Raw genomic sequence first — 12,817 nt, 5'->3', positions numbered from 1 at the left:
GTTTGGAGTAGGGATGCAAAACAATATTGCACAGGTTGAGTTCGAAGCAGAATACCACTGTGGGATGACTGGGTGTGACAGAAGGTAGGACACTGCTCATTTCAGTGCACAATGAGAGGTAGTCGACCCCTGATGGAGCAAGTGATCCAATTGCTCCAGTCCTGTATGGTATTGAGCGATGAGAGGAGTGTTGCTCTGTGGCTGGACAGTTGTTATGTTATAGGCGGTAGGTGTGTTCAAATGTGTGTGAAATCTTATGAGACTTAACTGCTAAGGTCATCAGTACCTAAGCTTACACACTACTTAACCTAAATCATCCTAAGGACAAACACACACACCCACGTCCGAATGCCCGAGGGAGGGCTCGAACCTCCGCCGTGACCAGCTGGCGGTAGGTGACTGGGGAGGCAAGGCATTGAAGATCTGTTTCCGGACAAGGTTGAGAGGGGAACTGCTGTCTGCGAAGGCCTCAGTGAGATCCCTGGTATATTTCGAGACGGACTGCTCGTCATTACAGATGCGATGACCACACGTGGCTAGACCGTATGTGTCTTCTTGATGTGAAATGGGTGAAAGTGGAGGTACTGCTGATGGTTAGTGGCCTTAAGATGGACAGAGTTATAAATGGAGGCATCAGAGAGACAGAGGTGATGTCCAGGAAGGTGGCTCGTTAGGTAGAGGAGAACTAACTAAGGTGAGTGGCGGAGAGGGTGTTGAGGTTCTGGAGGAAAATGGTACCCTCACGCTTAGTCTACGTCATGAACACATTGTCAATCGATCTGAACCAGGTGAGAGGTTTGGGGTTCTGGGTGGTTAGGTAGGATTCCTCCAGATGGCCGTTGAACAGGTTAGCATAAGATGGCGACTTGCAAACACCTGTTGCTGTATCACAGATTTGTGTGTATGTGATACCTTCAAATCAAAAGTAACTGTGAGTGAGGATATAGTTAGGCATGGTAACAGTGAAGGGAGTTGTACGTTTGGAGTCTGTCAGGCACTGAGAAAGATAGTATTCAACAGCAGGAACACCATGGATATTGGTGTTGTTTGTGTACAGTAAGGTGGCATCATCAGTGACTAGGGGGGTGCCAAGTGGTAAAGGAACAGGAAATGTGGAGATTTGGTGCAGGAAATGGTTGTCGTCTTTTATGCAGGAGGGTAAGTTACAGGCAATAGGCTGAAAGTGTTGGTCCACAACAGCAGATATTCTGTCTGTGGGTGAAGAGTAAATGGCTACATCAGGCATCGTAGGTGGTAGGGTTTGTTTACTTTATAAAGCATGTAGAAGGTATGAGTGCGGGAAGTGGCGGGGTGAGGAGACAGAGAGATTTATGGGTGAGGCTTGGGACGGAGCTAAGGATTTGAGGAGGAAATGGAGATTCTAGCTGACATCTGGAATGAAGTCTATGTGGCAGGGCTTGTACAGTGAAAAATATGACAGCTGGCAGATCCCTTCCACGAGGTAGTCCCTGCGGTTCAAAATCACAATGATGGAGCCTTTTTTGGTAAGCAGGATCATAAGAACGGGATCAGATTTTAGGTGGTGGATTTTGGTTCTTTCTGTGGGTGTGAGGTTGGTTCCCATGTGGAGGGACTGCGGGAATCATGGTGAGGCAAGGTTCAAGGTTAGAATATTCTGGAAATTAACTTGGAGATTTGGGGGCAGTGGGTATGGCTTACAGTTGGAGGAATAAGTTAAATCATGTAAGGTTCAGTATGGTTGTGGATTGAGTTTGACTGATGGGGTTAGTGGTGAAAAAGTGTTTCCACTCTAGCGATCATGAGAAGGACTTCTATCTGCAATGCAAATGTTGCCAGACATACATGATATAAAAATAAGTAAGCTGGATTACTATGTTTACTTTCATTCCATACTGTCATATGAGAGTACATCATCAATAATAAAATTTGTCATTAAAATACATCTCTTTTTCAAACTAACAACTCAGTTCATGCAATCAACAACACAAATAGGAATAATCTTCACAAAGACTTATAATCACTTACTTCCATACCAGAAAGTTGTCCATTATTCAGGAACACTCATTTTCAGTAACTTGCCAGCAGCCATAAAAAAGTTTTACTAATAATAAAATTCAGTTTAACGGGAGCGCAAAGGGTTCATTAATGGCCAAATCCTCCTACACCGTTGATTTTAATAAACCCTTGATGTGTATATCTTACTAATAATATCATGTAATGTGAATATTGTAGGCCTTCAGGCTTTCCCAGCTTGGCATTGTCACCTCAGAAAAACAAGGTTTCTGTTGGTAATCCACATCATACTTTACGATAGTCTGATAACATAACTCGCAATCTTCAAGAATGACATCTTCATTATTTGGCAACATGGCAGGGAAATGCCCCTTGTTTTCCTGGAACATCTGAAGTCACTCCACCCTAACCCGAAATTCCCATTGGAAATGGTACAACTCCCACTCTTAGATGTTCTTATCCAGAGAAAGGCAGGTGGCAGTTTTGGTCACAGTATTCACTGAAAACCAACTGACACTGATCTGTACCTGCAAGTCAGTAGTGGCCACCATCCAGCACAAAAGAAAAGTAAAGTATCCTCAAAACTCTGGTTCACTAGGCAAGAAACTTTCAAATCTAGACAACTTCACAATGGAGAAAGAGCACCTACAGTCTGTGTTCTACAAAAACAGATATTCTTCCAGAGATATTCATAGGGCACTGAGCCCTGTTCTCTGTCAGAGGGGTCATTAGAAGTGCAAGAAGAAGCAAAGGAGGCCACTTTTTTGCCGTATGCCGGACCAATATCTGACGAAATCAGCAGAATTTTTCTCAAATATAATGTCAAGAACATTTTCTGAACACAAAACAAAATTAAGGTTCTATCAGGGAACGTGAACGATGATATGGGTCTACAGGCACTGGCAATTACCACATCCATGAGAATGTGGTATGTAATATATCGGCTAAACCACCAGAACCCGTAGTGTAAGGAGCACCAATGGCACAACAGACTCAAACAGGCTTCCAAGTCAGCTACAGCAGAACACCGTTTGGAACTAAATCATTCGATGAATTATGATGATGCCAAGATTCTGACACACACACACAAGTACTTGGAAAGTGTTATTGAAGAATCCATACAAGTAAAGATCACACAGAATCTTATCAACTGTGACACAGGATGTATGCTTTGCTCCACCTACCATCTGACACTCTACCTCCTAAAGACACAATGGAGGCAACAACAAACTCCGAGGGACATAACTTTGGAAATGGTGATAGAGCAAATAACCCAGCACTACCAACACAGGCTGCACAGACAGCGGTACTTTAGACAGCAGATCAAATACCTAAAGTCTGTCATTTCAAGAATGAATGGCAATTTGAACACCAGTGGCCAGAAAATAATCAGACAGCTGCCCCTATCAGGCATGTATCTCAGGCAGAGCACCTAATGTGGAAAGCTATGGTAATGGAACAGCATAGTCCACAGGAAAGCTTAAGTGACAGCAATCAGAAATTGAACGCACAGTACAACTTGGAAGTAGAACAGAACATCAGACAACAATATTATTAACTGTCAACAGCAAAAATGTATGTGCACAACGACCAGAACAGCTGTGGCTAGAAAATACTACAGCTGCTGCTAATGGCCAGCACATATGTCAGACAGAGCACCTGGTGGGGCACAGAGCAATGACAGTGTGCCTAGACCCACACAGCCATAAATACTGACCTGTTCCACACTGGATTCAGCTTCACGAAGCACACTGCGAGTCACACTTGCAAGTAAAGTGCGGATTACTGGCAGAGAACCCAATTTTTCCAGATGACAATGTGTAATTAGTACAAGCTGACTTCTGTGCAAACTCAGTGCAGTAATGTGATCACTATGAATAAGCACTGTAAAATGATTTTCTATTTAGTTATGCATGGCTGCAAAAGCCCAAAAATTATCATATGCACGTAAGTGTATCGAACGTTTACTTGTTTTATGATATGATATTTATTACTTTGAAATAAAAATGTGCTTGGATTTTTTCCATGCACATTCACTTGGGACATATGGAAAATATATAAACATATTTGTTTTTCCTTGTAAATATTTAATGAGTATTCTCATTTTTCTGTCATGTTGTAAATCTTGGAGGATCTCCTCATTATGGATCCACTGGAACAAAAAGTACATCTAATGTAATCTAATATCAATGAACCCACAGTGATGGAATCTGAGAAAGGGGAAAAAGGTTATGCCTCCGGAAAGGACTGATACTTCTGTGGGACTGAGGTTTTGCCACTTCCATCTATGCAACATCCCCAATGCAAACAGCCTTGCCACTACTGAACACTATCTTTATCAACACCCAACTGACTGCAAACCTACAACCTCCTTCCTGGTCATCATCATGAACTATATCCCCACCACAATTACTTTTCAACTGAATGCACCACCTACAAATAAACCTGTGGTACAGCAACAGGTATATGCAAGTCACCATCCTATGCTAACCTGTTCAAGGGCCATCTGGAGGAATCCTACGTAACCACCCAGAACCCAAACCTCTCATTTGGTTCAGATTGACTGATGACATGGTCATGATCTAGACTAAGCGTTAGGGCACCATTTTCCTCCTGAACCTCAACACCCTCTCCCCCATTCACTTCAGTTGGTTCTCCTCTACCTAACAAGCCACCTTCCTGGACATAACGTATCTGAAGCCTCTGAGTATACATCTGTCTATATTATGGCCACTAACCACTGGCAGTACTTCCACTTTCACCAATGTCACCCATTTCATACCAAGAAGTCCCACATGGCCTAGGCACCCATTGTCATCACATCTGTAGCGATGAGCGGTTCCTCTCAAAATATACCAGGGATCTCGCTGAGGCTTTCACAGACTGAAATTACCCTCTCAATCTTGTCCAGAAACAGATCTTCCATGCCTTGGCTCCCCAATCACCTACCACCTATGACATAACCATTATTCTGCCACAAAGCAGCACTCTTCTCATGACGTAGTACCAACCAGGACTGGAGCAACTGAATCACATGCTCCACCAGAGGTCAACTACCTTTCTTTGCGCACTGAAATGAACAATGTCCTACCTTCTGTCCCCCCCCCCCCCCACACCCCCCCCTCCCCACCCAATTATCCCTCCCACAGTGGTATTCTGCTTCCCACTCAACCTATGCAATATTGTTTTCATCCCCTATTCCACCTCTGCCCCTAACACGTTGCCACATGCCCCATAACCCTGTAATAGGCTTAGACACAAGACATATCCCATACGTCCTCCCATCCCATACGTCCTCCCATTACCACTACTCCAGTCCAGTCACAGGTATCCCCTACCCCACCAGAGGCAGGACCACCTGTGAAAGCAGCCAGGTGATCTTCAATCTTTGCCACAACCACTGGGCTGCAATCAACATCCACATGACTGCTGACAAGCAGTTTGTGCTGGACCACCCAGTTGCTGAACATGTGCCCAAAACAATGTAGTTCTTTCTAATGACGAAGTCACAGCCTGTGCCATCTGGATTCTTCCCACCAGCACTAGTTATTCTAAACTGTGCAGGTGGGAACTCTGCCGGGAATGTATCCTTCATTCCTGTGATTCCCGTGGACTCAACCATCATTAGTCCCCATTTTCCACCTGCATATCCCCTTCCCTGCTCCTAGTCCAGTAACTCACACCTTCTCTCCCATCAGAGCAATTGCACAGTAATTTCCCCTTCTCTACTTCTACCTTCTCCTGTATCCCCCCTCCCACCCACACTGTCTCCCGACGCTGCACCTAGCAACCCACTACATTTCCCCACCACGTCCACGCACACTTCCGCAGGCAGCACTAGCATCATACTCCCTCCTTACCCTGCTATGATCCCTCACCTCCCCATGACTATTCCAGATCCCCACTATCCGGATTGCTGCACACCTCAGATGCAGTTTGCAGATGGGCCTTAGCATCTGGAGGAAAGACTGGCCATGTGTGCGTAATGCTTATGCGAATGTGTGTGTTTTCTACTTGTGATAAATGCCTTTATGCTAAAGATGAAATATTTGAAGAGTTCTTTTTCATTCAGCCTGTCAGTGATTCAACAGCTCATCTGTGTGCTGAGTAGCCACCTATCATTTCCATATTTTTGTTGTAAACTATGGTATTTCTACTTGTAAGAAACAGTCTTAAATACCTGGCAACAGCCTGGTCTGGACCCATCCCACAAGATGCAGTTGTAGCAGCAGCATTCAAGGGATCACAAGGCGATGACGGAGGGGGTGCCAGCTGCAGTTCCTCCAGCCGGGCCAGGACAGCATCTTCCTTACCGTGGGACAGCAGCAGCAACACCAGTGCCAACACCCCACCCAGCCACCGCTGCACTGCTACCAGGGAGCCGTTCTGGCAGACAGACACACTGACTCTATAAATTACAATTAAACATAAAATTTATACTGAACAAGAAATTGGGTAATGTTGTTTTTGAAGTGTAAGTGTCCAACTGAAAGTCATGCAAAATCCATTGTCATGAATAATAATTTTCATTTTTTACACAAACCATGTACATCATTTTCAGTTAGAAATGTTTCTGTCTCTTTCTAGTACAATCTCCCTTTTCTTGCACATGTTTTCCCCACAGTCTTTAAAAATCATTTGCAGCAGAAGTTTATTCTCACTGCCTGAAAACACCAATGCATCACTTTTGGATGTCTTCCAGCATTTTGTTGTGTTAACCTCACCACAGTTCTTTCAGAAAATGGAAGAATAGTAGCCAGAGGGTGCCAAGTTAAGACTGAAGGTGGGATCTGGAAGACTTTCTCTCCCAAACATCCTAATTTTCTCTAGAGAGACACAAGCAGCCTGTCATCAGACAGCAAAATGATCTTCTTCCGATAGCGTTTATCATGTAGTGCAGGTTGGAGCTTCAAAAATGTCTCGATGTAGTGGACAGGATATCTGGTCTATCCACGTTCCAAATAAACAACCAGAATGCCATCCTCTGCATCTCAGATGGCAATGCCCATAGTTTTTCTCGCATATAGCACTGTCTTTGGTTTTTTTGTCAATTGCAAATCCAAGTGGTGCCCTGCTCTTAGTGACAGAAGCAGCTTTCATTATTTTGTTTAATAAGCTTGGAATCCAACATGCACAAACTTTCCAATGAGCCAAGTTTTGAATCATTTCCTGCACTATGTCATATTCGAGTTTTGTTGCAATTTCACTGAAACTGATACATATAGCTTCTCTAAAAATGTCATTAACTCTTCCCTTGTCATGTACCACGGAGATGGAATAAGGGTGATCATTATGAGGTTCATCTTGGATGGTAGTCTTCCTATATTTCACGTATTTCATCCATCCCCCAACACAGCTGGTGCCCATGCAAAAACCTCCACATACATGATGAATCTGACATGAATTTCAGAGCAAATTTTTGTCCTTTAATAAACAATTCAGTGACAGTATGCTGTCAAACAGAAAGTATATTATGTTGTATCAAAGGACTATTCAGTCAAGGAAAATAATAAATTATCAGACGGAAGTTTTGGTCAGTACTTACCTTCATAATCCTAAATGTAAGAACTGCTGATAAATGCATATAAAAGTAAAAGTTTCACATTGCCTGTCTTTCAGAACTAATAGTTACTTCCTCAGAAAATAGGCTGAGAAAGGTTGAAAAGGCAGGGAAGGTCACTCTGTCCCCAGGACGAGAGCGACCTATCCGAGTCTTTATGACTTTGATTCTTAGTCATCATTAGTAGATTACTCTCTCTCTCTCTCTCTCTCTCTCTCTCTCTCTCTCTCTCTCTCTCTCTCACACACACACACACACACACACACACACACACACACACGCACGCACACACACACACGCACACACACACACACAAAATTCCCAGAGTACGGAAGTTAAAACATGGAGCCTGAAGGGTTGGAAATCTGGACAATACCAGTATACTTTGACCATTTGAATTACTTGACTTTTTAAATTTACCAAAGCACTTCATACTTCCAAGAACTGTGTCAAGTGAAGTTCCTTGTTCCTTCTTCAGGAATAGACAAATGTTAATAGTTTTCCATTAGTTTTTATTTTCTACATAAATGCACGGTGTTGACTACTGAATTTAAATCATTTGTCATATTCTACTAAACACTTCACTAGTTAGTTACAAGTTCCACGAATCATTTTGCATGATAGAAATTTTCTCAGTTTGTTATCAAATTCTACTTTCTGTCTATCAGATAAAATATTACTGGGTAAATTATCAAAAATTTTTTGTTGCAGCGCTGTGTATCCCTTTTTGCACTAAAAACAACATTAATGTGGAGTAATGAACATCATTTTTCCTTTTGGTATTGTAATTATGTAGCCTATTGTTCCTTTTGAACTGTAAAGAATCATTTTCAACAAACTTCATCCCTATTGTTCCTTTTGAACTGTAGTGGATTATTTACAACAAACTTCATGAGGGATTAAATATACTGTGAAGCAGTTATCAGAATGCACAACTCCTTACACAGATGTCTACAAGATGATTGTGGGTGAGCACCACATATTATTCTTACAGAATGTTTTTATGCAATGAAGACTTTCTCTCTTAAAGATGAATTACCTCAGAACATCATTTCGTCTGACATTATCGAATGTAAATATGCAAAATACATCAACTTATTGATTTGTCTCTCCCCAAGTTTCGCAATGATTCTACATGCAAATGCGCTTGAATTAAGTTGTTTTAGGGCTTCAAAACATGTTTTTCCCTATTTAAATTCTCATCAATATGGACCCCTAAGAATTTTGAACTTCATACCCTATTTATTGTTTCCTCGCCACATGTCACACGTGTCATTGGTGTAATACCTCTAGAGGCACAGAACTGAGTATGTTGCGTCTTTTTAAAATTGAGGGCAAGAACATTCGCAGAAAAATCAGTCAACGATACTTTTAAGAACTTTGCCATTTCTTCTGTTCCTGTACATATGCTTGGCTTGATTGCACTACTAGTGTTATCTGCAAAAAGAACTAATTCTGCTTGTTGTATACTAGACAGAAGATCATTTACATGTGTGAGGAACAACGTGGACCTAAGACTGAATATTGAGGAACCCCATACATGATTTCTCCCCAGTCAGAATTATGTCCCTGGACTATATTGTTTGAATTACTAAGTACGGCTTTCTGCATACTTTTAGCTACATATGACATTATCCATTGTTTGGCTATACCATAAACCCCACAAAATGTCAATTTATCTGGGAGAATATTGTGATTCATGTCAATTTATCTAGGAGAATATTGTGATTCATACAATGAAAGTCCTTATAGAGGTCACAGAAAATATCAACCTGCATTATTTTATTATTTTATTATTTAATGCTTGTAAAACCTGGTAAGTGCACATGTAAATGGCATTCTCAGAAGAGCAACCATTCTGAAATCCAAACTGTGATTTTCTGAGGAGAGTATTGTGATTAGGATAAGATACTATTCTAGAATACATCATCATATCAAATATTTTGGACAATGATGTCAGCAGTGAAACAGGTCTGCAGTTATTGACAGCTCTCTTACCATCTTTCTTACAGAGGGGTTTAACAATGGCATATTTCTGTCTCTCTGCAAAAATGCCCTGAGTTAGTGATGCATTACAAATTTCAGATAGGACCGGGCTTATTACATAGGAACAAATTTTTATACTCTATTGGAAACAACGTCAAAATCAGGTGAGCTTTTATTTTTGACAAATGTATAATTTCCTTAATTTCAGAAAGAGAAGTTGGTGATACATTCATATGAATGGATTTTATGAAAGTTGCATTTACAACACAGCTGTGATTTGGCTCTTAAACTGTTTGTCCCTATGCTTTCTACAACATTTAAGAAACGATTATTAATTGTATTTGCTACCTGTGACTCAACATTTATAACCCTTCCATTCAGTTCAATAGTGATCATGTCTTGTTCTGTAGCTGGCTGTTCTGTGTCTTGTTTCACCACATTCCATATAGTCTAGGTCTGTTGTTGGAAGTACTGATATCTGACATTGTGTGCATGTTCTTTGATTTTTTTAATAATCTTTCTTAGCAATTTCGAGTAGTTTTTGTAGTGTGCTACTACTGCAGGATCCCTACTCGTTCTTGCCAAAAGATACATGTCCCTTTTCCTTTTACAAGATACTTTCATCTCTCTAGTCATCCGTGGTTTTTTACATGGCTGTTTACTGTCCTTTCTGATTAGCTTATGTGGAATGCTATTTTCAAATGATGACATAAATTTATCATGGAGCAGATTAAATTTTATGTCGGCATTTGAGTCATTATAAATTACGTCCCATGTCGTCTCCTGTAAACTATTCTTAAAAACATTGGTACTGGAATCATTAATTATTCTAACTGATTTCCACTGAGGAGTAGCCATACTGTAATGTGCTACATTATTTATTCTAACTAACTGTGCATCATGAACAGAGAGAGCATTTGTTACTGAATATACAGTTATTTTCTTACTTTGAGGTTCATCAAAGAAAACATTATCAATTAGAGTCCTACAGCCTTTGCCAACCCATGCTGGAAAGTTAATTACTGAATAATATGTTTTACTGTACAGTGTTTCTCTTTGTCTTCAATTTTCATATCAGAAGTGTTATACTGGTATGAAAATTTTTATAGCAATTTGAGAATACAGAGGCCTCTGTAAAATGATCTAAAGTTATCTTCTGACTCTTTGTTTTTTTAAGTACTTTTCCTTTGAACCCATGAGATCTTGCATCCTCTAGTTGTGTTTTTTATACATCACACTTGTCTTTCCACTTCAAACAAAGAACGTTTCTTATGTGATGAATTGGGTTTTCTCCTTTCATTTGCTTACTAGGTCTGTTCTGTTATTCATCACTGTTCCAAATTCCAATGTATTTCTTCAACACACTTCTTAAGGGAATGTCCACTTCTCAAGTAAGAGATGCACAGCCTCAACATATAAGATTTGACAGAACTGATTTTCTTGCCAGTATACATTTCAGTACTGCACATTAACCTGTTCAAGTAATACTAACAATGTTCAGTTTAATCTACTATATTTATGGTTTGTTTTTCATAGCCACACAAAATACCATTCTTCCTCAAAAAGGACAGATTATTTTATTTACAGATAGATTTCACGGAACACAAAAACACACTGCACACTTCTGCAAAAAAATCCTGAAAAGGTCTTATTTTATACAACAGGTCATGACCTGGTTCTTACTGAGGAGTGTACAAGGCAGTGTTGTTCACATACAGCATCATGAATATCGTAAAAACTCTCTCGACATCAGCTGACAAGCAGATGCTGATGCAAGCACAGGATGTTCAGACCAATAATCTCTCAGATTAAGTCTACTCACAGCAAACATATGGAAAATAATTGTAAATAACTTACATGCTTCATGTATTGCAGTTTACTCAACTTCTAGTACAACAAATTTGGTTTGATTTTGTTCTGGTAGCAAAGTTCAGGAGCGGTATCACTCGAGTATATACATGTCTCTAATTTTATATAAAAAAACAAAGATGAGGTGACTTACCGAACGAAAGCTCTGGCAGGTCGATAGACACACAAACAAACAAACACAAACATACACACAAAATTCAAGCTTTCGCAACAAACTGTTGCCTCATCAGGAAAGAGGGAAGGAGAGGGGAAGACGAAAGGAAGTGGGTTTTAAGGGAGAGGGTAAGGAGTCATTCCAATCCCGGGAGCGGAAAGACTCCTCACCCTCTCCCTTAAAACCCACTTCCTTTCGTCTTCCCCTCTCCTTCCCTCTTTCCTGATGAGGCAACAGTTTGTTGCGAAAGCTTGAATTTTGTGTGTATGTTTGTGTTTGTTTGTGTGTCTATCGACCTGCCAGCGCTTTCGTTCGGTAAGTCACCTCATCTTTGTTTTTTTATATATAATTTTTCCCACGTGGAATGTTTCCTTCTATTATATTCATGTCTCTAATTTTATTTTTAAGGTGTTTTGATTGGAAAAACTTCATGAAACAGCCCAGTTAATTCGTTGATAGCATCCTGAATTCCATTGGTTTCCTCAAATACAGGTAATTCATGTTGTGCATCAAAATCACATAACCCATTATGAAGGGCAGGCTGTTGAACTGAAAGACAAATCTGACTATTTGAACTTCTGTGCTACATTAACAATCAAAAATGGCTCTGAGCACTATGAGACTTAACATCTGAGGTCACCAGTCCCCCATTAACACTCAGTTCCTTCTTTTGTATCTGCAGCAATGTTTTCATCATAAAGCTTAAATGAATAAGCAGTCTTCTGACAATTTGTCGTTCGTCCAGTTCCAATTTGTTAAGGAGCTCTTCAATTCCAATGTTTGATAGGTGATGTCTAAAAGCCATATTACCTTAATTTCATTACTTATATGTTTCAACACAGTTATGAAAACAGGAGTAATGCAACAAAGTCTGCAAATAAAAACCACCAACAATATTCTTGCTATTAGCACAATTTACTTAACTCTGGCACAGTTCATCAGACACTGGCATGCGCACCAAAAAAATGCATCAAATAAAGAACTTCCATTATCACCCCTAGTGATGATTAGCACAATTAGGACATCAAACATTTAAAAATAAGTAAGTTCTAAATAAAGAATGTGTGACATACATTTTTGGGATTCATGGTTGGGACTTTGTGGGTGTATCTAGCATGACCGCCAACCCCAATATGTTAATGTTGTTGTTATAATATGCAAGACACATTATAAATAATAATATATTGCAGGCAGAAACATAAAAATGATTGGAGCAAACAGAACAATGAACAATGAACAATGAACTGCCACTG

General features: G+C 40.3%; 1 protein-coding gene across 1 annotated transcript in view; it reads right to left on the bottom strand.

Moving 5' to 3' along the window:
- LOC124605364 (huntingtin) overlaps nt 1-12,817 on the bottom strand; it is a 511,164-nt gene that overhangs the window by 251,624 nt on the left and 246,723 nt on the right. The window contains exon 27 of the mRNA XM_047136992.1: nt 6,176-6,381. Coding sequence (XP_046992948.1) covers nt 6,176-6,381 — 206 coding nt within the window. The remainder of the gene's footprint in view (nt 1-6,175; nt 6,382-12,817) is intronic.

Source organism: Schistocerca americana, chromosome 3 (genome assembly GCF_021461395.2).
Source record: "Schistocerca americana isolate TAMUIC-IGC-003095 chromosome 3, iqSchAmer2.1, whole genome shotgun sequence".
In the NCBI taxonomy this organism is placed as follows: domain Eukaryota; kingdom Metazoa; phylum Arthropoda; class Insecta; order Orthoptera; family Acrididae; genus Schistocerca; species Schistocerca americana.
The sequence above is the reverse complement of the archived record's forward strand: the minus strand, read 5'-3'. Positions and strand labels throughout refer to the sequence as shown.